Raw genomic sequence first — 24,936 nt, forward strand, 5'->3', positions numbered from 1 at the left:
CATGATAGAAAAAAATGCAGGTGAAAAATATACTGCATGATGGAAGAGATGGGGAAGGGTTGACTGGAACGTAGCTCTGGAGACTAAACATGGGTTCCACCACTTCAAGCAAAGCGGTGGTAGTGCACCGGTTGATGAGTCATCTACCATCTAGAACTTGATGTGCTACTAGTATTTACCCAATATAGATTTACTAATGCTATTGAAGAAGACATATGTGAATCTCTGTAAAGCAACCCCACTGGGGAAGAAATATTCAATTCCATCAACAATTTTATCACAATGCATGAAATTAGTTGCGGAAAATTTACTGATATGATGCTCAGGCAATGGTTGGGAAGATGAAGGGAATTGTGACGTGAATCTTAAATGTGGCACCACAAGGCACCAACAGTCATTGTGTTCTACATAGACAAGCTCTGGCAGCTAAAAAAATACCATCATATTTAAAAATTGTGCTGGATGAAGCTATAAAAATTATTAACTTTTTCAAATCTTGATCACTTCAATCCAGATTATTTAAAATTTTGTGCAATGAAATGGGTAGTCAGCATAAAGTTATTCTTTTACATACTGAAGTAAGGTGGCTATCTAGAGGCAAAGTACTGGGTATGTCAAAATTATGTTAACACTTACATGGAAAAAACATTATTTATTGTAATCAACATTTATCAACATTCTTTCTTCTATCGTTAACCTATTTGCCATTATATCTGAAAAAAAAAAAAATAATAATAAATAAATAAAATTCAAATGTTCAAATGTTTTTTCCATATAAGTTTTAACATAGCATAAGTTTCTAGCAGGGACAGGGATGTGATTATTCCCTTGTATAAGGCATTGGTCAGGCCACACCTTGAGTACTGTATACAGGTCTGGAGGCCTCATTTCAAGAAGGATGTAGAGCTGCTGGAACGAGTACAGAGAAGGGCAACAAGATTAGTGAATGGAACAAAGGGTTGCTCTTACGAAGAAAGGCTTAAGTTTTGCAAATTACAGAGCCTGGAGACTAGGCATCGGCGAGGTGATCTGATAGAGGTGTATAAGGCTTTGAATGGCTTGAGCATGCTCAATGCCGATGGGATTCTTCCTCTTGCTCAGAATAATCACCTGAGAGGGCATAAATTCAAATTGAGGAAGGACGGATGTCGGACAGATGTGCGGAAATTTGCCTTTAGCCAGCGGGCAGTTGGTTTGTGGAATAGACTCCCATCGCTTGTTGAAGTTGATAGCCTAAACAAATTTAAGGCTCAGCTGGACAGGTATTTCGAACGAACGGAGGGGTGAAATGGGAGTAGTGGTTGGTTTTTTTTTTTTTTTTTTTGGCTGATGCTGAATAAGCTTGCTTTCTTGCATCATATGCCTCTACTAATGCTAATGCTAATGCTAACATAATTTTGACATACCCTGTATTTGTGAGACGTTTTGAACTTCATAGTGAACTACTGGTATTCTTCACTTCTGGTAACTTGGGATGAAATTTTATTGACTGTTTGACAAATTCCTCGTGGCAAATGAGACTTGTGTATCTTGCAGAAATTTTTTTCAAAATTAAATGAAATTAATCTATCACTATAAGAGAAGAATGTGACAATTTTTAGTATAATGGATAAAATTTAATTCTTTAGAAAGAAACTGGAATTCTGGATATCTTCTGTAGAACTAAATAACTTTTACCGCTTCCCCAGGTTACATGAATTTCTGATATAAATAAAGTCTACAATTCACGAAGATGTTTCTAGTGTAATTTTACAGTCATCTTTATTAGAATATTTTCCAAAAACCACCGATGATAATTCTTGGGTTTGAAATCCATTTAAAATTACAGCCAAACCAGCTGAACTAGTTAAAACTTCACTATGCATGATTACGAAAGCCTAATTGATTTAATTTCTGGCTCTAATTTAAAACAAAAGTTTAAGAAACTTCCGCTGAATAATTTTTGGAGTAGCTTAATAAAACAGTATCCCAATGTGGCTAAACGTGCAATTCGAGTATTACTTCCTTTTGTTGCAACTCATTTGTGTGAGAATGGCTTTTCCTATTATACTGCAACAAAAACTAAACATAGGATTAGACTTGATGCTGCACCTGACATGAGGATTCAACTTTCCAGCATTATATCTAATATTAAATGAATTTATGAAAGACACAGAAACACCAATCCCATTAAAATGCAATTAATTTTTTCCTTTTAAAAATCATAATTGATGTTGTTTTGGTATGTATGTATATAACTTTTTTTATAGAAAAAAACTTTAATTTTCAACTGATTTTATAATTTTTATATGTATATTTTTACTCTGATTTTATTTTCAAAAATAAAATGCATTTGAGCATTAAATATATATGTTTTTTATTTAAAAACCAAATAGCCACAAAAGAATACGTGTTCTGTAAATATATTGTGAGATGAAAAGCGTTCTGTGACTAAAAACCTTTGGGAAATGCTGCTCTATACCACCCAATCTTAATATAACTTTTTCAAGGGCAACCACTGATTGAGGAAAGACAGCAATATGAAGGTCCTTTAGAATTGGATTTAATGATTAGGCTAAGTGGTAACCAAATAAGTATTCATTATTGCTTGCACTCTGATTATTGATGCAGTCAATCCTCGTATAACACTACAGTTGTGTTCCTAGAAACCCTTGTGCAATGCAGAATTGTGCAATATAAATAACAGGTCTTATGGGAAAAACAGGGTTAGGTGCCAACCACCCAAGATTGGACACACATTTGTAACCAAAACATTACCAAACACAATAAATAATCGTGATAAAACACTTACACAGTTGAAAAATGTAAAATTAATAATTTAATCATTTAAATTTAGATTCCTACCTTAAAAATAAATGAAGACAGCTTGAGTAAGGGTTGAAGCAGTGGAATTATGGGGAAACTGGTGGCAGGTTGTCATCATTATCGGAACTGGGAGGAGGAGGTGGAGGAGATGCAGATGAGGACTTTGGACGAAATGTGGTTACGCCAGAACTACAGGGCTGTGGCTCATTTTCTGTCTCTTTCTCGGGAGTTTTCATAAAAAAGACATTGTTTCTGTTGTTTTGCTATCTTCCTTCTTTTGCAAAGTAGCTGCTTATATGGCTCCAAAGCAGATCGAATTGTATGAAGTGCTCTTCTGCTTTATAATCATTATCTTCTAGCCACTGCATGCTTTTTTCGAATGAATTTAAAACTGAAGATAACTCTGAAGTAGAAAGTTGTTTTATGGTGGCGTTCAGGCATTCAACTTTGTCGTCTTCCTCACCTTCCACCTGCACTCAAGCAACAAGTTGCAGTTCTTCAGTTGAAAGTTCTTCTTCACGAGACTGAAGCAACTCTTCTAAATCTTCTTCCTCCAATTTCTCAAAGCAAATCTGCTTTGCGAGGGCAACACAATGTGCTTTTAAATTAGTAAGCTCATTTACAGGATGAAAGCCTTTAAAATCACGAATAAAATCTGGTAAAAGAGGCTGCCAAACACCACTTAACCATTCTTTTGTCACTTCATTTCAAGCCTCCACAATTATGTAAATTGCATTCTTTATGTTGAATCACTTCCAGAAGCCTTTAACTGTTGGTGCATTTTCACCCTCTGTTTCTGCTATCAACATCTTAAATGTGCATCTTGTGTAATAGTGCTTAAAAGCAGCAATTACTCCTTGGTCAAGTGGCAGGATAAGAGATGTTGTGTTAGTGGGTAAAAACAGGATTTTGATGTTTGGTGACAGTTCAGCAAGGGTTGGAGAGTGACTTGGTGCGTTGTCCAAAAAAATTAAAATTTAAAATCCAAATTTTTCTTTTTGCAGTAGCTTCGAAACACATCTAGTAAAAGATCAGTGAAGATCTGCCCTGTCATCCATCCTCTTCTGCTGTTCCTAAAGTAAGCACCCAGGATAGTCCTTAAGATCCCTTTTAATGCTCGTGGATTGGCTGCATGATAAACAACAACAGGCTTCAGTTTCAAGTTGCCACTTGCATTTGCTCCTAACATAATGGTCAATCTATCCTTAGCAGTCTTGAAACCTGGAGCTCGTGCTTCCTCTGTTGATATATATGTTAGTGATGGCATTTTTTTTTCCAATGCAGTCTGGTTTCGTCTATACACTGGACAAAAGTTGAAAATTTGGTCTGGTGTATCCAGTTATATTAAAGGAGGCAGCAAAGGAAGTAAACATACCCTTAGCCATAATTATGAGAGCTTCCTTGGACTCGGGAGGTACCCATAGACTGGAGATGTGCAAATGTGATCCCAATTCATAAAGGAGGATCAAAGGCTGACACAAGTAATTATAGACCTGTGAGTTTAACTTCTGTTCCAGGAAAATTAATGGAGGTACTGGTTAAAGAAGCACTGCAGGATCATCTAGACAAGACTTCAATTATAGCTCAAACACAGCATGGGTTTGTTAAGGGAAAGTCTTGCCTGGCCAATTTGATTGGATACTATGATGCAGTCACAAAAGAACTGGATGCAGGGAATAACATTGATATTATATATTTGGATCTTAGAAAGGCTTTTGATACTGTTGCACATGGAAGACTGCTGCACAAATTTCTGCTATGGATAAAGGGGTGGTTGAGGGGGAGAAGCCAGAGAGTGGTAATGAATGGACACTGCTCATCGTGGACTAATGTTATTAGTGGAGTCCCTCAGGGTTCAGTGTTGGGTCCATTATTGTTTTCCGTATTTATAAATGATATTGATGATGGTATATCAAGCTTAATGTCCAAGTTTGCAGACGATACAAAGGTTGGCACGGTTTTTAAGGACAGTACTGACGCTATGCTGCTGCAACAGGATCTGGAAAGGTTGAGCAGATGGGCTGAGAGGTGGCAAATGAAGTTTAACATTGACAAATGTAAAGTACTACCTATGGGAAACAGCAACCCGAGAGCAACGTATCAACTGTGGTACTACACTGACAGTGGTAGAGAATGAAAAGGACCTTGGGGTAATTGTGCACGCAGATATGAAGTTCTCTGAACAGTGTAGATGGGCTGCAAGAGTAGCTCATTGTGTCTTGTCAATGATATACAGGAATTTTTCTAGCAGGGATAAGGAGGTGATTATTTCCTTGTAGAAGGCAATGGTCAGGGCACACTTTGAGTACTGTATACAGGTTTGGAGCCCTCATTTCAAGAAGGATGTATAGCTGCTGGAACGAGTACAGAGAAGGGCAACAAGATTAGTGAATGGAACAAAGGGTTGCTCTTACAAAGGCTTCAGTTTCGCAAATTACAGGGTCTGGAGACTAGGCACTGGTGAGGTGATCTGATAGAGGTGTATAAAACCTTGAATGGTTTGAGCATGCTCAATGCTGATGGGATTCTTCCTCTTGCTCAGAAAAATCACCCGAGAGGACATAAATTCAAATTGAGACAAGACAGATGTAGGATAGATGTGTGGAAGTTTGCCTTTAGCCAGCGGGTAGTTGGTTGGTGGAACAGACTTCCATCCCTTGTTGTGGAAGTTGATAGCCTAAATAAATTTAAGGCTCAGCTGGACAGGTATTTCGAACGAACGGAGGGGTGAAATGGAAGTGGTGTTTTTTTTGGCTGATGCTCCATAAGCTTGCTTTCTTGCATCATATGCCTCTACTAATGCTAATGCTATCATAAGCAAACTTGCACCTGTTCACTTCTTTGTTTGATCTTCTATCCAAACAGATGAAAGACGTTCCATCTCTTCCAATTCTTTGTGTCTTGATCTAATTGATTTTGTTACACTTTGAGTTGTTCATGCTATGAAAGTTGCTTTTATTTTTTCTGCATTCTTTCTAATTGTTCTCAGCGTTCCCTCGTTTAGGCCTGTAGCACGCACAATATCGCATGTTCTTTCATTCCGCTCAAAGCATTTCACAATTTCATATTTTTCTTCTATCGACATTGCTTTACTTTTTCTCTCTGAACCCGTATTATTTTCACAACTAGAACGTTTCCTTTTCACACTTTTTTCAAATATTTTACTCATTTTTTTAGAATAGAGCACAAGTATAAAAAGAACAAAAATGAGGAGGCAAGCTTGATACACATAAACTCACAGTGAACAAGTAGTAACTGAATAAACGACGCAGCACATGCGTAGAAACTGAATAAACAATGCAGTAAAAGCAGAAACACACTATGGTCATCACATTTTACATGCTTATGTTTTACTAAAGCACATTTCTGGAGGTCACTACCATAAAACAATAAAAACAATTTGCAGTTTCCAGTTTATTGGGGTTCCTGCTAGTGGAAGCTGTTATAAACGGGCAGCAAAAGTCGATCTAATTACATTTGCAATAATACCGATAGTTGGAATTCTGTGGGTTTTTATGTTATTATGTGAAATGTGAAATATTCAATCATAAAAAACAAATAAATTTTCGGAATCTTGTCTTCATTCCTACTGTGTTGTGTTCAGTTGGGGTGATTCCGCCGCGTTCAATTGCCATTTCTCATAAACACAAAGACGAATCGTGCATAAGCGAATCCGGTGTGCGACATTGTCTCCCTATTTATAAATCGTGTATGATCGAATTCGTGTAGTGTAAACACGTGTTATACGAGGACTGACTGTACTGAATATTTTTGGCCCAACAGTGAACTGAACTAAAGATGAAATACTAAAATGGAACAAAAATAGAAAAAACAAAATATGAAACATACATTGAGCACCGTGTGTTGTGACATGCAACACTTGAATAAAAATGCACATAGAGCCAGAGGGACAGTTTTGGATTTAGTAAATTACATAAAGTAGCCAACTGTGTGTTGTGTTTAAATTAAGGTTCAATGTGATGAACACAGCTATAGGTTAGGGCTACATAAGGACAGTAGTGACCACAAGTGGAAAAAAGTAAATTATACACTGAGTGATCACTGAATTATGACCACCCCTATGAAAACTGAATGTGACCCGTTGACCATGTGAGGTATGAGAGTGTGCAGTTAGTCGATCTACGTAGCATAGATAAGGTGTCAGTGGTTCGGAAGGTAGTAAAATTCCGAGCGTGATAGTTAAAAGGAAGGATTTATTGGACTTTGATAAAGGACAGATTGTGGGAGCTCGGCAAGCTGGTGCCTCGATTTCCCAAATGGCTGAACTGGTGGGTTGATTGATTGATTTATAAGTTCTTGGCGCAAGAGCTACTGTGGCCAAAATGTGCCTATTGAACTGGTGGGGTGTTGGAGAGCCACCATTGTTAAAGTGTACCAGGACTGGCATCAAAATGGTCAAACAACGACCCAACGGCAAAACTGCAAAAGTCAGCGAAAGGTTGATGATGGAGCTCGGCAAGCTGGTGCCTCGATTTCCCAAATGGCTGAACTGGTGGGTTGATTGATTGATTTATGAGTTCTTGGCGCAACAGCTACTGTGGCTAAAATGTGCCTATTGAACTGGTGGGGTGTTGGAGAGCCACCATTGTTAAAGTGTACCAGGACTGGCATCAAAATGGTAAAACAACGACCCGATGGCAAAACTGCAAAAGTCAGCGAAAGGTTGATGTTAGAGGTGACCGCCGGGTCCGAAGACTCGTACAGGCGAACAGGCACAGCACTGTTGAAGAGTTGACTACCTGATACAACATGGGCCAACCCGGAACAATATCTGGCATGACCGCACGCTCGCACGTATGGGCTATACCAGCAGACAATTCCTACGGCATCCTCTCCTAACCAAGGTTCACCAGCGTAAAAGACTCTCTTGGTGCAAAGAGCATGCAAGTTGGACGTTAGAAGACTGGAAGGTGTGCTGGTCGGATGAGTCATGTTATTTACTCCACACTGTGGATGGTTGTGTATGAATTTGGCTTCAACAACATAAGGCGCTTCATCCATCATGCATGGTATCAAAAGTGCAGGCCGGTGGAGGCGTTAGTATGGTGTGAGGCATGTTTCACTGGCAGGAACTTGAACCCCTGGTGCATGTGGAACAACATATCACTGGTCTCCGCTATCGTCAACTGCCTGCTGACTGTGTACACCCTGCTATGCTACACGTTTTCCCGAATGGCGATGGTGTCTTCCAAGATGACAATGCGCCGAGCCATGGGGCACTCGATGTGCAGGAATGGTTTGAGGAACACAGTTCTGATCCAGCATATCGATTGGCCTCCGAACTCTCCCAATATCAATCGCATAGAGCACTTGTGGGACACTATGGAAAGGCATATCAGGCATCTGGATACACCAATCACCTCCATACCTGCATTGCTAGCCGCATTACACACAGCTTGGTTGGCCATATCTCCCGAACGCTTCCAACATCTTGTTGAACCAATGCCATGTCGTATAGCTGCTGTACTGAGGACAAAAGGAGGACCTACGAAGTATTAGGTAGGTGGTCATAATGCAGTGATCACTCAGTGTATAAAAGGTGAATAAAATAGCCTACTATAGAAATAAAGTAGACAAATGTTTGTTGCGTTGTGTTTAAATTAAGATCATATATGATGAAACACAGCTACAGGTTAGGTTTACAAATTACTTTATTTCTATACTAGGCTCAGGGACCAAAACTGGTTGCTAAAAAGAGGGTTTGTTCTGGAGAAGGCCTTTATAATAGTTTTATGGATAGTTTATTACTGTTCATTTTCTATTTATTTTTTGATCTTTTTTATTTTTTCACCAATTTACTGAAACTGAAACATAGGTCTCTTTTTTCCATGAAGTCTATACTATTCCTCTGGTTCCATGTTGATTTTCATTCAAATATTGCAAACACTGCTCATTGCTGTTTGTTATTTGGTTTTTAGGAGCATTAGCAACTGAGGCCATATTGCTCCGGGGATATGCGGTGGTCATTCCCTGACCTTTCCGCATCCTCCGTATTTGGTGGTGACGGGCTCGAACCCCAGTTTAATCAAGAAGCGTGTGTTACGCACTGCTGCTCCTTCCCACCTGGCTACAGAGGCACCTCTGCTCATTGCATTTCCACACGGAAACAATAAGTTTTATACAGGCACTCCCCGACTTAAGTAAGGGTTGCATTCTGTAGAACTCTACGTAAGTCAGAATTTCCCTAAATGCTTACACAGCAGTTGCAACTATGCTTACTGAATTTGACTGAAGCAAAAAAGAAATGTTCGATGAACGTGTAAATAGAATTATTTATTAAATTTTTTTTTATTTCATGCGTAGGAAAAATTACAAAAGTGTGCAATTACAAAAATTTCAAAATTATAACATCACAAAAAAAGGGGAAGGGACAGGCATAACGTTGGCAAGTTTTACCTTTTGAGCATCATTGCCAGAATCAACATCTCCAGCTGATAAGTACGCCACTGCAGAGGTTTAGGGCTGTGGAAATTTAGAAGGGGTTTTTTCCAACACATCACAAAAAATTTTTCTGCAGCTGCAGAATCGGCACTGGCAGCTTCACTGCATACTTTAACGTTGTGGAAACTAGCGCGATGCTTGCTTGCCATGAACTTGGAGTTCGCCATACTTATCTTTAATATCTTCATACACACTTGTTGTTTTTGCTTGAATGGCCATTAGACTGAGGGGCACTCACTTCTAAATCTGATTTTCAATCCATATTATTAATAGCTTTTCCATCTTCAATATAGCAACTGAACACTGTTGATCTAAATGTGTTGATCCTTTAACATGTCCTTTTATACGCACACTGTCCTTTAAAATGGTATTCACTGTTGAAGCAGCAAGACCTAATTCCAGTGCAATAGATGACAAACTTTGTCCTGCTTCATACTTCTTAATCATTTTCACCTTCATTTCTAAATCAATTTTGTTTCATTTCCTAGCACTGCCACCATTTGCACTTTCCGTGGGTCGCTTTTCCTTCATCATTGTAATAAGTAAATAGGAAAGAAGAGAAGCTTCTAAAAATTTATTTATGTGTTTTTTATATGACTGAAGATTTCAGTGAATGGGAACACATTTCACCATAATAATATAAAAACCCACACAATTCCAGTTATCGGGATTATCGCAAACGCAATAAGATAGAGTTGACTACCCATTTATAATGGATTGCACTCACAGAAAAGCCCAATAAACTGGAAAGTGCAAATTGTTTTTATTATCTTATGGTCATGACCTCCAGAAATGTTCTTCAGAAAAATATCAACAAAGACGTTCAAAATTGATTCTTATAACGGAACATGATAACGAAAAGACAGCGCTCCATTATAAAAATAACCTTTTAGAGAGATAAATAGCTTAATTATATAGCGAAAATTAGCTTCCGAGGTCTTGGAACAAATTACAAAAAAAAAAAAAAAAAAAAACAATGTGTTATTGGTTTCACATTGCGATATTTTCACAATACCCCATTTATTCTTGCGGGATGCAAAATATATTTCCATGATTTTTTTAAGTTTGCACTGGCTGGCAAAAACTTGCATAAAGTAGAATTTACAGAAGTTGAGTATTACATAAATCGGGGAGTGCCTGTATTTCTATTTTGCCATTTCATTTTAATGGTTACAGCAATTCAGTATTTATCTGGCCTAACCATTAAATCCAAATTTGCATCACTGTTGCAAACAGTCTTCTGCAGGAACTTTAGATAAATTTCTCCAACCTTCTGCAGGAACTTTAGAAAAAAAAAAGCACAGCAGGAAGTTTAGATAAATCATTTTTGTAGGAAGAACCAGACAAATTAAAGGAGATGGACAGATGATATGGGAATTTTTTTTTTTTGCTAATGTTGTATAAGATTGCTTTCTTGCATCCTTTGTCCCAATTGATATTAAATCTATTCACAAAAAAGGCTGAAAGTGAAAGTATGGAATGTAAATTTACTCAGGGATAATTTTAGTGATGCTCTGTCCACAGCTGAATTTAAATAGAGTTTATCCTTGAGAATTACCTAGAAAGGTCTCAAAAATATACAATAATTAGTTTTTTTAAAAATATGAAATAAATTTTCCCCTGAGTTAAATTTACACCTTATTCTGAGCACAGACATGTTAATTAAAAAAAAAAGCACTCTTATTTTCATTACTTAACTAACTATAGAAGAGCATTCAGCATTACTTACCTCTTCAGCTAATACTCTGATTTCTGCAGGTCTAGCACCTCCAGCTTGTAAAAATTCATCAATTCTATCTAAAAGTAGTTCTATTGCATCTGTGGCATTTTCTGATCTATTTTTGGCAGTCTGTGCACGTTCAAATGCCAGTCTGGCTTCCTCCAATGCTTCATCAGCATCTTGCTTTGCTTCTTCAACCTAAAATTTTATAAAAATTAATGAAATTACATAACGAATTACATTAATGAATATAAGTTGCTCTCAGCATTAGAATATATAAAGGCATGGTTCAAGGAGCTCAGGCCTGTTTAGTAGTACTAAAAAGGAGCTCGGGGGGGGGGATTGTTTCACTGTCCAACACTTCTCTAGTTTCACAAGATTAGGTAAATACAAATTTTAATCATATTTAGTAGTCATGGGCTTGAACCCCAGTCCACCCAAAGAGCGTGTGCTACTGCACTCGTGCTCCTGACCACTCGGCTAAGTCAGGCCTACAAGATTATGTAAGTAGAAAGTCATTCAAATATTTAATGACCCTTTTACAATAGTGAAATTATAGTAACCTTATTGACCCTTTTACTAAAAGGTATTTGGAATGTTTTTTATACCCAGTCTACAGCTATCCTTCTTTAACTTAAGCTGGTGTCCTCTGGTTTGTTTTTCCTGCAAAAGAAATAGATATCACCATTGTTTAATTTACTGAAACTTCTCAAAACCTTAAAAATACATGTAAACATCTGATCTTGAGACTTTGCAAATTGGATCTGGACATTAAATATTTTGAATATGGCTATATGCTGGTTCATGACAATAGACTTAAGCTCTGTTAAGAATGTCATAGGTGTGTAATAAAAATGAACATCACAAGTTGGAAAAGCTACTTCTAGAGGGATGTACTGTAAATGTGTCCATCAATTTATTTTCGGTTTTGATTTCATATTTTACGTGTCACTGTTTTTGGTTGAAATGCATTAGTTGGATTTTAATTTTCTAGCGGTTAATGTATTCTGATTACAAGTTTTTGGTCAACTGCTGTTTTACTGTTAGTGGACTTTACATTCTGTATAACTGAACACATAAGTTGAATTCATTTTTTCATGTCTTCTTGTCAGATTTTTTTATACCAGTGTTCAGGTAGTATAGCCTGGCATGCAAAATACAGCAGTCACTGGTGGGCTGCTGATACGATGCAATATTTCCAAATGCATCGTCACTTCAGTTCGACACACATCCTTATTATTGTCGGCCATACTAAAAAATAAAATGGTACACCTTTGTCATTACATCAGTGTCCAAGATTATCAATTTCATATGTATATTAACTGTTGACTTTTATTTGCAATCTGATTCAGATATATTATGTACTTTATTATTATAATGACTTTTATTTGTGATTTAATTCACATAATACATGCTTAATTGTGGAAATTCAACCAAGCATGGGAAAGTGGAAACTCAAATTTATATATATAAGGTTAATGTAATAAAACAATGGAAAAAGAGCTAACAGATGGATGTGTAAAAAACACAAGGTGCCATAACTAGTAGAAAAAACAGACAGAAAGAAAGAGAAGTATTGAAGGTGGATGATAGGGAAAGAATGTGAATAAACCTAAATGATAAATTGAATTATAAGAAATTGATGGCTTAATTAGCAAGCCAATTAGAAGGAAAGAAACTTAAAAAAAAAAAAAAAAAAAGATTAATTAATTGCAAAGAAATAGTAAGCGTCAAATAGAAAGTGGGAAAATATTTTGATGATATAACTAAAAATAGAGGGGAAGAAAAATAAGAGTTAAAATATTTGATGCATGCTGAAAAAGATTGATACATAATGCGATTATGCATCAATCTTTTTCAACATGCATCAAATATTCAAATAATTCAACTTTTATTTTTCTTACCTTTATTTTTAAGTTTTTATATCATCAAAATATTTTCCCACCTTCTATCTGATGCTTGCATTTCTTTCAATTAAGTAATTTTTTCTCCCCTTTATAGCTTCTTTTCATCTAATAGGCTTGCTAATTCAGCTGTTAATTTATTATATGATTTATCATTTAGGTTTTTTCACATTCTTTCCCTATCATCCACCTTTAATACTTCTCTTTCTTTCTGTCCTTTTTCTACTAGTTATAGCACCTTGTGTTCCTTACACATCCATCTGATAGCTCAATAAAAAATTCAATCATAAATTTATCACCAATCACATCAAGGACACATGTATTTACGATAAATTCCAAATGGTTAAATTTCTAGTCAAACTGCAGGTTAACAGATGACATAATAAATCTAAGCATAATATAAATTAGATAATTTTTTTATCATCTCTTAAAGATTGGGACAATGATATTAAAGATATACATTCTATACACAATATACTTTTTTGTATCAAACACAGCATTCTTAAAGCCTTAAATAAATATATCGCTAATTTCAACATTACTTCTACACATCTTTTCCATCTTATAAATGATGTTCGTAAATTTAGATTAAAATCCTTGAATTTTCCTGAATTTTAATAGTCAGTGTGAGCATTCAATTTTATTATTGAAATTCCGACATAAATTTATGGATGATATCAACATTAACAAATGCATTCATTTACATAATGATCTTTTAACTATTACCAGCCATAGTACTTGCATTTCTGTTAGACACAGATACTTTAAACCTTTTGGCTTAATTGTTTGTAACTACAAAACCATTGCTTCTAACTTAAGTGTGATACTTGTTACTTAAACAACTGTATTTGCAGACAGAATAATTACTTACCTTATACTGATCACAAAACTTGGTCATATCATTTCTGGAGACTTGGAAATTGTTGCCCATTCTGAACTTAAAGATATTCTATCTTATGGATATAAATTTAGACTTATTTCAAAAATTCACTCTGCATCTTTTAAGAAAACGTTATCAAGACCTTTTACATTATTGTATATTTTCGGCCTACAAATGCAAAATATTCTAAAATATGATTAATAAATCTTTTAAATACTACAACTTTGCCAATATTAAAATGAAGTTACAGAAACTACATAAATAATTTATTATTACCCCTTTGGATAAAGCATGCTTTCATCTGCAAGGCTTTTTATGCTTTTACAAATAATTTATTATTACCCCTTTGGATAAAGCATCTAACAATTACGCTTTCATCTGCAAGGCTTTTTATGCTTTTACCTTAAAGAAAGAACTTCAGTCTAGTGACACTTATAAACCTATCTTATCTTTCCACATCATTACTAAAAAAAAATGGCTTTATGGCTTGTGCCGGTGCAGCACAAGCCATAGGCTTTCTTGCACCATGCAGCCATTACTAATACTAATACTAAAATTCTGAAATTAAACATATTTAATTTCCCTTATGTATACTTCATACCAAAATTCCACAAAACACCAGCTAGTTTCAGGTTTATCACTTCCTGTAAAGTAAAAACAGTTATGCCCACATTCATCCTGGCAAAACTTTTGAACAACTGCTTAAAGCTATTCTGGAGATACTACCCAACAGCAATATTTTTAATAATCTACCAGTTTTAAATATGTAACACACCAGTCACATTACAAATATACAAACATTTGACTTCCGTTGTCTTTTCACCGGCATGCTAAAACAGAAGGAAGCCTGTGGAATAAATGTCATAAGACTCAAAACTGATAAAGCTGGAATTTATAATGCACAAGTGTTCTGGGATAAATCAATTCAAAATTTGCTTACTTTTGTGTTTCAAAATGGACTTGAACAAACGTTGCCTGAAGCAGTGAAGCTGCTGCAATTGATTTTAACAATTCCAGCCACAACAGTTTCTGTTGAGAGGTCATTTTCAGCTTTGAAAAGAATCAAAAGCATCATCAGAAATAGAATGAAAAATGAAAGGCTTTAGTCACTTTAGTCACTAATGCTTTAATTTCCATTGAAAAGGAAAGATTAATTAAAATGGAGCAAAGTACAACTTACAATTTCCATGAAAAAGTGACCATTTTTAGAACTAGTAAAGAGAGAAGAATGGAGTTCATCTAAATAAAACTGTGAGTAAATAGTTTTTGTTTAAAATATTTTTATATATTGTTTTATAGTATAAAGGCCTTTTGCTTACAATTTACTTTATGCCTACTGCCTACCCTGAGTATTTACTCATGGCACGTGCCTGCAACATGGTTGCATGAGAAACCTGCAAAAATTTTCTTTCAGTCAGACTGCATTAGCATTAGTAGAGGCATACGATGCAAGAAAGCAAACTTATGCAGCATCAGCAAAAAAAAAAAAAAAAAACACGCTCCCATTTCACCAATCCATTCGTTCCAAATACCTGTCCAGCTCAGCCTTAAATTTATTTAGGCTATCAACTTCCACAACAAAAGATGGAAGTCTGTTCCACCTATCAACTACCCGCTGGCTAAAAGCAAACTTCTGCACATCTATCCTACAACTGTCTTTCCTCAATTTGAATTTATGCACTCGCAGGTGATTATTCTGAGAAAGAGGAAGTATCCCATCAGCACTGAGCATGCTCAAACCATTCAAGGCTTTATACACCTCAATCAGATTATCTCACAGGTGACTAATCTCCAGATGGTGTAATATGCAAAACTTAAGCCTTTCATTGTAAGAGCAACCCTTCGTTCCATTCACTAATCTTGTTGCCCTTCTCTGTACTCGTTCCAACAGCTCTACATCCTTCTTAAAATGAGGCCTGCAGATCTGTATACAGTACTCAAGGTGTGGCCTGACCATTGCCTTATACAAGGGGATAATCACCTCCTTATCCTTGCTAGAAAAATTCCTGTATATCATTGACAAGACACCATGAGTTACTCTTGCAGACCATCTGCACAATTTTCCCTAGGTCCTTTTCATTCTCTACCACTGTCAGTGTAGTACCACAGAGTTGATATGTTACTCTGGGGTTACTGCTTCCCATATGCAATACTTTACATTTGTCAATGTTAAACTTCATTTGCTACCTCTCAGCTCATCTGCTCAACTTTTCTAGATCCTGTTGTAGCAGCATACTGTCATTAGTCTCCACAACTCTGCAAACCTTCGTATCGTCTGTAAACTTGGACATTAAGCCTGATACACCATCATCAATATCATTTATAAATACAGAAAACAACAATGGACCCAACACTGAACCCTGAGAGACTCCGCTAATAACATTAGTCCATGATGAGCAGTGTCCATTGATTACCACTCTCTGGCTTCTCCCACTCAACCATCCCTTTATCCATAGCAGCAATTTGCCTCCAATGCAACACTGCTCCAATTTGTGCAGCAGTCTTCCATGTGCAACAGTATCAAAAGCCTTTCTAATATCCAAATATATGATATCAAAGTTATTCCCTGCATCCAGTTCCTTTGTGACCACATCATAGTATCCAATCAATTTGATCAGGCAAGACTTTCCCTTAACAAAACCATGCTGTGCCTGAGCTATAACTGAAGTCTTGTCTAGATGATCCTGCAGTGCTTCTTTAATCAGTGCCTCCATTAATTTTCCTGGAACAGAAGTTAAACTAACAGGTCTATATTTACTTGTGTTGCCCTTTGATCCTCCTTTGTGAATTGAGGTCACATTTGCACATCTCCAGTCCATGGGTACCTCCCCTGAGTCCAAGGAAGCTCTCATAATTATGGCTAAGGATTTGCTTACTTCCTTTCCTGCCTCCTTTAATATAACTGGATAGATCCCATCCACCACAGGTGCCTTTTTTATGTTTATATTCAACGATTTCTCCTCCACTTTCCTCTTAGTTATTACAAAATCATCTAGCTCACTGCCAGAGTTTAATTCACCTCTGGCATTCCCCTACCTGAATAACTCATGTATGAATGTAGATGCAAAATACTCATTTAGTTTGTTAGCCACCTAAGCAGGATCATCAACAGTCGAACCTGCAATTTCCAGTGGACCAATCTGATTCACCCCTTTCCTTCTAGAGTTTATATAGGTAAAGAACTCTTTGCTGTTTTTCTTTGCATCCTTTGCCAAAGATTTCTTATAATCTGCCTTTGCCTGCCTAATCTTCTTTGTGACTTGGTTACAGACCAGCTTATATCTATCATATGCTTCCATGTCACCCATTAATTTATATGTATCCCATGCATTTTTCTTCTCTGCCACATGTCTCATTAGTTCATCTGACATCCATTTAGATTGCTGTAAATGCAGTAACTGATTGCTGGAAAAAGCTTCCATATAGTGTTGTGAAAGTGGATAATTTGAATAAATTTAAGGATGAATTAGAAAAATTATTAGCAGGGATGGATAGATGATGTGGGAAGTGCTTTTTATTTTTGGCTCTTGCTGTAGTTTGCTTCATTACATCATTTGTCACTACTAATGTTATCTTTTGGAAAATTATCCCTCCCCCCACACAAATTAACATGTACAAAACTATGCTTACCCACTCCATTTACTTGCATAAATTGATATCATATATATCACACTTATTTAGTTTTCAACACAATCCTCCAATCCATTTTGGTTTCCCAAACAAATAACATCAGACTGATTTAATATGTGGACAATTTTCTTCTAATGGATATGCTCTTCTTGAATCCATGTGCTTCACAATTAAAAACATAAACCTCTCTCCAATTCTGTCATGTCTTACTTTCTTGTATAAACTGCACATAGTATATTCAAATTATGCATCAATCATGCCAGAATAACACAATGACACCACATTCCCACTATGCCAGCATTTGATTTAATTTGATTCACCAAATTTGTTAACTATATTCCTAGCAATAGCATAAATCTTGAGATTTTTTTTGCATTCTTTGACACATACCATGCAGTGCAGTTGCTTACAGCAGCAGTGCTTTCGTAGTAATTTTCCCACTGGATATTTGATTAGTTCTAGCACTCTCTGAGCAAGTGTTCAGTAATTTTCCATTACTTTTATAGTCATTAGCATTAGTAAAGGCACATGATGCAAGAAAGCAAGCTTATATAGCATCAGCCAAAGGGAAAAAAAAACCTTCTCATTTCACCCATCCACTTGATCCAAATGTTTGTCTATTTCTGCTATCAACTTCTACAATGACAGATGGAAGTTTCTTCCAGCAATAAACCACACACTGGCTAAAGGCAAACTTCTGCACATCTATCCTACAACTGTTTTTCCTCAATTTGAATTTATGCCCCCTCAGGCAATTATTCTGAGCAAGAAGAATCCCATCAGCATTGAGCATGCTCAAACCATTCAAGACTTTATACACCACAATCAGATCACCTCACAGGTGCCTAGTCTCCAGACACTGTAATTTGCAAAACTTAAGCCTTTCTTCATAAGAGCAACCCTTTGTTCCATTCATTAATCTTGTTGCCTCTGTACTCGTTCCAGATCTACATCCTTCTTAAAATGAGACCTCCAGACCTGTATACAGTACTCAAGGTGAGGCCTGACCGTTGCCTTATACAAGGGGATAATCACCTCCTTATCCCTGCAAAAAAAATTCCTGTATATCATTGAGCAGATCATCTGCACTGCTCAGAAAACCTCATATCTGCCTGAACAATTACCCTCAGGTCCTTTTCATTCTCTACCACGGTCAGTACCACACAGTTAATATGTTATTCTGGTACTGCTTCCTATGTGCAGTACTTTACATTTGTCAATGCTAAACTTCATTTGCCACCTTTCAGCCCATCTGCTCAACTTTTCTAGATCCTTTTGCAGCAGCAGCATAATGTCATTAGTATCATTAACATCCCTGCCAACCTTATTATTGTCTGCCAACTTTAAGCCTTATATACCTTCATCGATATCATTGATAAATACAAAAAAACAGCAAAAAAACTGAACCCTGGAGGACTCCACTAATAACATTAGTCCATGAAGAGCAGTGTCCATTGATTACCACTCTCTGTCTTCTCTCACTCAACCATCCTTTTATCCGTAGCAGCAATTTGCCTCCAATGCCACACTGTTCCAATTTGTTCAGCAGCCTTCCATGTGCAACAGTATCAAAAGCCTTTCTAAGATCCAAATATATGATATCAAAATTAATACCTGCATCCAGTTCCTTTGTGACCACATCATAGTATCCAATCAGATCGGTTAGATAAGACTTCCCCTTAACAAACCCATGCTGTGTCCAAGCTATAACTGAAGTCTTGTCTAGATGATCCTGCAGTGTCTTTAAACAGTGCCTCCATTAATTTCCCTGGAAGAGAAGTTAAAATAACAAGTCTGTAATTACTTGTGTTGCCCTTTGATCTTCCTTTTTGAACTGGGGTCACATTTGCACATGGGAGGTACCCTATCATGGGTACCTCCCATGATACTTTATTACTTTACAAATGAGTCCAAGGAAGCTATCATAATTATGGCTAAAGGTTTGCTTACTTCCTTTGCTGCCTCCTTTAATATAAATGGATTGATCCCATCCATCCCAGGTGCCTTTCGTATGTTTCTCTTCGGCGATTTCTCCTCCACTTTGTACATTTATTACAAAATCATCTAGCTCACTGCTAATGTCTAATTCACCTCTGGCATTCACACATGAAGAGTTATTCACACATGAATAACTCTTCATGTGTGAATGTAGATGCAAATTACTCATTTAGTTTGTTAGCCACATGAGCAGGATCATCAACAGTTGAACCATCAATATCAAGTGGACCAATCTGATTCATCCTCTTCCTTCTAGAGTTTATATAAGTAAAGAACTCTTTCTATTTTTCTTTGCAAATATTTCCTGCCTAACCACCTTTGTGACTTGGTTACAGATCAGCTTATATCTATCATAGGCTTCCGTGTCACCTGTTAATTTGTATGTATCCCATGCACTTTTCTTCTCTGCCACATGTCTCATTAGTTCATCTGACATCTATTTAGTCCTAAACCTTGAACAATATTTCTTAGTTTGTATGAAAAGCCTAGAAGCTTCCAAGAATTCTTTGAATGCTTCCCATTTTGAATTTGCTGTTGGTAACATCGTCAGTTGGTCCCACTGTATAGAATTTAATTACTGTCTCAGACCACCGTAGTCATCTTTATGAAAGCAAAAACCCATCCCTTTACCCCTGATGGTAGTTACCTCTTTGAGTAAATCCCACTTCAGCACACTGTGATCACTGTCACCTAGTGTTTCCTTTATGAGCAGATTCTTAATGCATGAAGAATTACTACTGATAATCAGATCAAGAGTATTACTCCCTCTAGTTGCCTCCCTAACATGCTGCTATAGAAAGCAATCATCCAATAAATCCACAAAAGCCTTGATAGTGTGTGAGTGACCAACCCACAAATTCCAGTCAATATCTGGAAAATTAAAATCACCCATTATTAGACACTCTGATTTACTGGCCCACTCCATTTCTCTGTCTTTATAATCAGAACACGCTACAGGGTGTCTTAAAAATATTGATACAAAAGTGTAGGTAACATCTAAAGGAATGTGAATCACATAGTAACCCATAATCGGAAACATCACCGTAAGTTGGTACACGGCGCTGTTCATCAGTTCGTGAGAGGGAAAATTTCTGGTTTACTCATTCAAGCAGTAGTCGCCGCACGAAGAGCATGCATCGATATACGAACTGTGAGCTGGCAGACATGCACCTAGTGTATGGATTAGCAGAGGGCAATGGAAGAGCCGCTCAATGAATTTATGGAGAACGCTTCCCAGACAGACATGTACTGGACCACCATTTGTTTGCGCGTGTGCATCAAAATTTGTGCGATTATGGGTCATTTAGAGGTAACAGGAGTAGTGTGGGCAGACCACGTTCGATGCGAACTCCCGCCATGGAAGAAAGTGTGCGCTGAATGCTGTCCAGAATAATCCTACTACCAGCACACGTGCCATTGCCTCTGCTTTAGGAGTGTCTCGTTGCAGTGTACAGCGTGTCTGGCATGACGATTCCTTACACCCCTTTTATCTCCAATGGTTCAGTTACTGCTCCCCCAAGATCATCCTGCACGTGTGGCTTTTATGCAGTGGTTTCTCCAAGAAAGTGTTCAAGACTTGAAACATCGCTTCGCAATAAATGTGTGGGCAGGTATGGGCCGACTGCTTAGTCGGCCCATACCTGTTACCACTCCGCATGAACTCCACTAAATATCGGATCTTTCTTGAACATGTTCTACCAGGGTTACTTGACAATGTTCCAGTAAATGTGAGACGCAATATTTGGTTTCAACATGACGGGGTGCCTGCCCATTATGGAAGGTGTGTTCGTGACCATTTGGATAGGTGTTTTGGACGTCGATGGATTGGTCATGGTGGACCCGTTGCCTGGCCCCCCACGCTTACCTGATTTATCGAGCCTTGATTTCTTTTTGTGGGGGGCCCTCAAATCTATCGTGTATGAATCGCCTGTGGAGACGGAAGTGGATCTCCAAGTAGCAGCAGCGAGACTCATCTGCGCTGCTGCTGCTGTCAAAGAAACTCCAGGTGTGTTTGACCGTGCCTGCCAATCCATTCTGCGTCGGTGTCACGCATGCATCGCGTCTCATGGTGGAACCTTCGAGCATCTGTTGTAACATCATGAAATGCATCCATCTCGTACTCTATTGTTAATATTATGTCAAATAAATGTTTGCCACTAATTACTGTCTTGTGTCATTTCTGCTTCTTATGCCTCTGCTACTACTTTCCTGTGACATTTCCGGTTATGGGTTCCTATGCGATTCACATTCCTTTAGATGTTACCTACCTCCCCTAAACGTTTGTACCAATATTTTTGAGACACCCTGTATATTAACATTATAAGAAGTTCCACTAGACTACTCCTTTAATTACTTTCCAAGTTACTGTACTCCCAACTGGATTGTTCAAAGAAGTAGTGTAAGGATTAAAATTACTATTCATTACGAATCAAATTTCCCTTTGCTAAAAATAAATGCAGATCCAAAGTTAGCAGTTTCCTGAAAAGTGTAACACTGCCTCAATTGCATCAAAAAATAATTCTTGCATTACTTCTATTCATATGAACTCCATTTGTACAAAGCAATCCATTCTGTAAACAAAAATGTCATCCTTTCATGCCTCAGCAAAATTATAGACAACTTGACACAGTCTTAGCATGTAACTATTTCTTATAACAATGAACTGAGACCTCAGACTAATTAATGTTTAACATAATTAGTATCTGCATACAAAACAATGTCGCATTTTTGTATCCTTAAAAGATGATAATTGTTCTATATGATTAACTTTTGTCTGTGGTAGACACACTCTGGTTCCATTCCACCTATCTATTTATTTAACTATTGTATTACCCAGAAATACAACTTCCTGTGGGGCCAGTGCCTTCAGCCCTTAGTGGTCTTTATGCACATAGTAGCCTACTCTCATGCATGATATGCATGGAAGTTGGCATTAGTGTTAAGTTGGGACTGTGAGTACCTAATAGATTGCCTGATTTATTTCTTTTCAGGCATCATGTCTTTTTCTTGAGCATGACAACTTTGCCTCTATTGCTGAAATCATTACTTCTTTACCAACTCATTTCATAGTAAGTTTAAATTTGTACAGGGTGGCCACTGAAAGACTAAATGATATAAAACAAAAATAACTTTTACAAACACATGTTTTTTATTATTTTCATATGGAAATATAATTACATTTTATTTGGAAATATAATTAATGGATTTTTTTTAGAATTATGTGTGAAAAACAACATCCCTCAAATGACCACCATTTTCCTGCTCACAAATACACAGCTCTTTCCACAGCATTTTCCATGACCATACACAAGGTTTCAGGTCGTAAACGTTGGATTTCGGCTTGAATGTTCTCCTGAAGTTCTTGAATTGTTCAAGGTTTATTTACGTAAACACGTTCTTTCAAGTAGCCCCACAAAAAGAAGTCTGGAGCCGTCAAATCAGGTGAATATGGAGGCCAAACAAATTCAGCATTTTTTGAAATTATTCGTTCACCGAAAATTTCTCGCAGGAGGTCCATCGTCACCCTGGCAGTGTACGCAGTAGCTCCATCTTGTTGGAACCATACCTCCTGATTATCTTCGACCGCTGGGCATAAAAAATTTTCAAGCATTGTCCTATACAGGGACAATGCTTGAAAATTCTTTGATTGATTCTTTCTGGCTGACCTTCCTCATTTTCAAAGAAATAGAGGCCGATAACTCTTTCAGCCATAACACTGCACCAAACAGTGCATTTTTGGGGATGCAACTGATGCTGATGCAATTCCCTGGGATTCTCAGTACCCCAAAATCTGCAGTTTTGTTTGTTGCTGTATCTGCTTAAATGAAAATGGGCCTCATCACTCATTATCAAGTTGTTCAAAAAGTTGTTGTTATCTTTGGCTAGGTGTTGAAATCGAATGGTGTACTGCAGGCGCTGCTGAGTATCTTGGGGTAGTAAAGCTTGGACCATTTGGATCTTGTATGGAAACATTTTTAAATCCAGTTTCAGAATCTTCTGAAGCGATGTTCTGGCAATGCCTAGTTGAGCAGAGCAACGACAGGTAGAGGCAGATGGATCCACAAGGACACGCTGCCGTACAGCTTCCACCGCTGCGTCAGTGCGCTTAGGACCTCTTCCTGGAAGATCGCCGACTGATCCAGTTCTTTCAAACTGGGCGATTCAGTTCCGAATCATGTTATCGCTAGGAGATATTCTTACTTTAAAATGTTGCCAGTATTTTCTCTGAGTTTCAATAATTGATCTTTCAGTGGAATGGAAAAACCCAATGAGTTTTACTCGTTGTTGGACATCATACGTAACCATTTTAATCTCCAAGGGATCCTCTATAACCTGTAAAAATAAAAAATAAAAAGATTGAAAATGAACAAGTTATGACTTTTTCAAACCCTTCAGTCTTTCAGTGGCCACCCTGTATTAAGCAAAAATGTGAATACCACACAAATACCTGCTTTTGCAATATATATTAAGGAAATGTTGCACTTACGTCACCTAGAAGCTCTTTGGCCCTTTCTTCCTTCTCTTTCAGAGATTTTTCTGCATCTTTCGCTAGACCAAGAGCATCTTCTGCTCGAGTAACAGCTCCATCACCACAACCAAGGCCACCACATGTATCACAACCTGCACCACCACAAAGGGAATCACAGCTGTCTACAGTGCCTGATCCACTACACACCTAATAATTAATTTGAAAGTGATTTATTCATTTAATCCATACATTAGAGAGTACAAGCTCCAATTACAATGCAAACAACTTGAAAAAATTAAACTGAAATTGCAAATACAATAACATAAGTAAAAGAAATCAAATAAATTTTAACGGGTTCAAATGAAAATTCACAGAATAAAACAATCAAAAGTTAATATAATAAGTAAAGTAATATAAATTTAAAAAAAAAGGTAAATTTACTGCAAAAATCACTACACTTATATGAGGAAAAATCAAGTTGAAAAATACTGAATGCTAAATAATATTAAAGACAAGATCAATTAAAAGATAACTATTTAAAAAAATAGGTTAAAAAAAATCTAAATTATAAAAATTAAAAGCATTAAGATAAATACTGAAGAGACACAAACATCCAGTCATATTTAACGTTAACTAAAAGCAAATTTGAAATACATAAGCTTCTCATTGGCACATTCCAAGAAATATGCTGAAGAATTTCATTAAGATTTATAATATTTAATAGATTGATTACAAAAATAACTAATTTCAATCTTCAATAAGCCAGGAAAGAGAGAGTTTGGAATTCAAATTTGTTCATAGTTATATCTTTGAAGTGGATGCTTCTTTATATAATTTTAATAAGAAATGAAAAAAGTGTTTCTAAACATTCTTGAGATTATTTATGTTAGTTAATTTTTATTATATATATGATTTTAATATTATTAATTTATAATATTATAAGTTTAAACTACACTTTAAACTACTATACGTTTTGTAAACATTTACACAACAAAAGACATGCTCCCTAGGTAATTAGTTATAAATATATGTAGCCCTAATTCATGCCATTTCACTACATCAGTATATT

The 24,936-nt window shown here is 36.8% G+C and overlaps 1 protein-coding gene across 7 annotated transcripts in view; it reads right to left on the minus strand.

Moving 5' to 3' along the window:
• The window catches only part of LanB1 (laminin subunit beta-1), a 503,856-nt gene that overhangs the window by 51,658 nt on the left and 427,262 nt on the right, over window positions 1–24,936 (minus strand). For all 7 annotated transcript variants that reach the window (XM_090369708.1, XM_090369709.1, XM_090369712.1 and 4 more), the window contains 2 exons: window positions 23,886–24,074; window positions 10,997–11,185 (listed from right to left, as the gene is read on the minus strand). In XM_090369708.1, coding sequence (XP_090225834.1) covers window positions 10,997–11,185; window positions 23,886–24,074 — 378 coding nt within the window. The remainder of the gene's footprint in view (window positions 1–10,996; window positions 11,186–23,885; window positions 24,075–24,936) is intronic.

This window comes from Mastigoproctus giganteus, chromosome 3 (genome assembly GCF_048544385.1).
Source record: "Mastigoproctus giganteus isolate SK-2022 chromosome 3, ASM4854438v1, whole genome shotgun sequence".
In the NCBI taxonomy this organism is placed as follows: Eukaryota; Metazoa; Arthropoda; class Arachnida; order Uropygi; family Thelyphonidae; genus Mastigoproctus; species Mastigoproctus giganteus.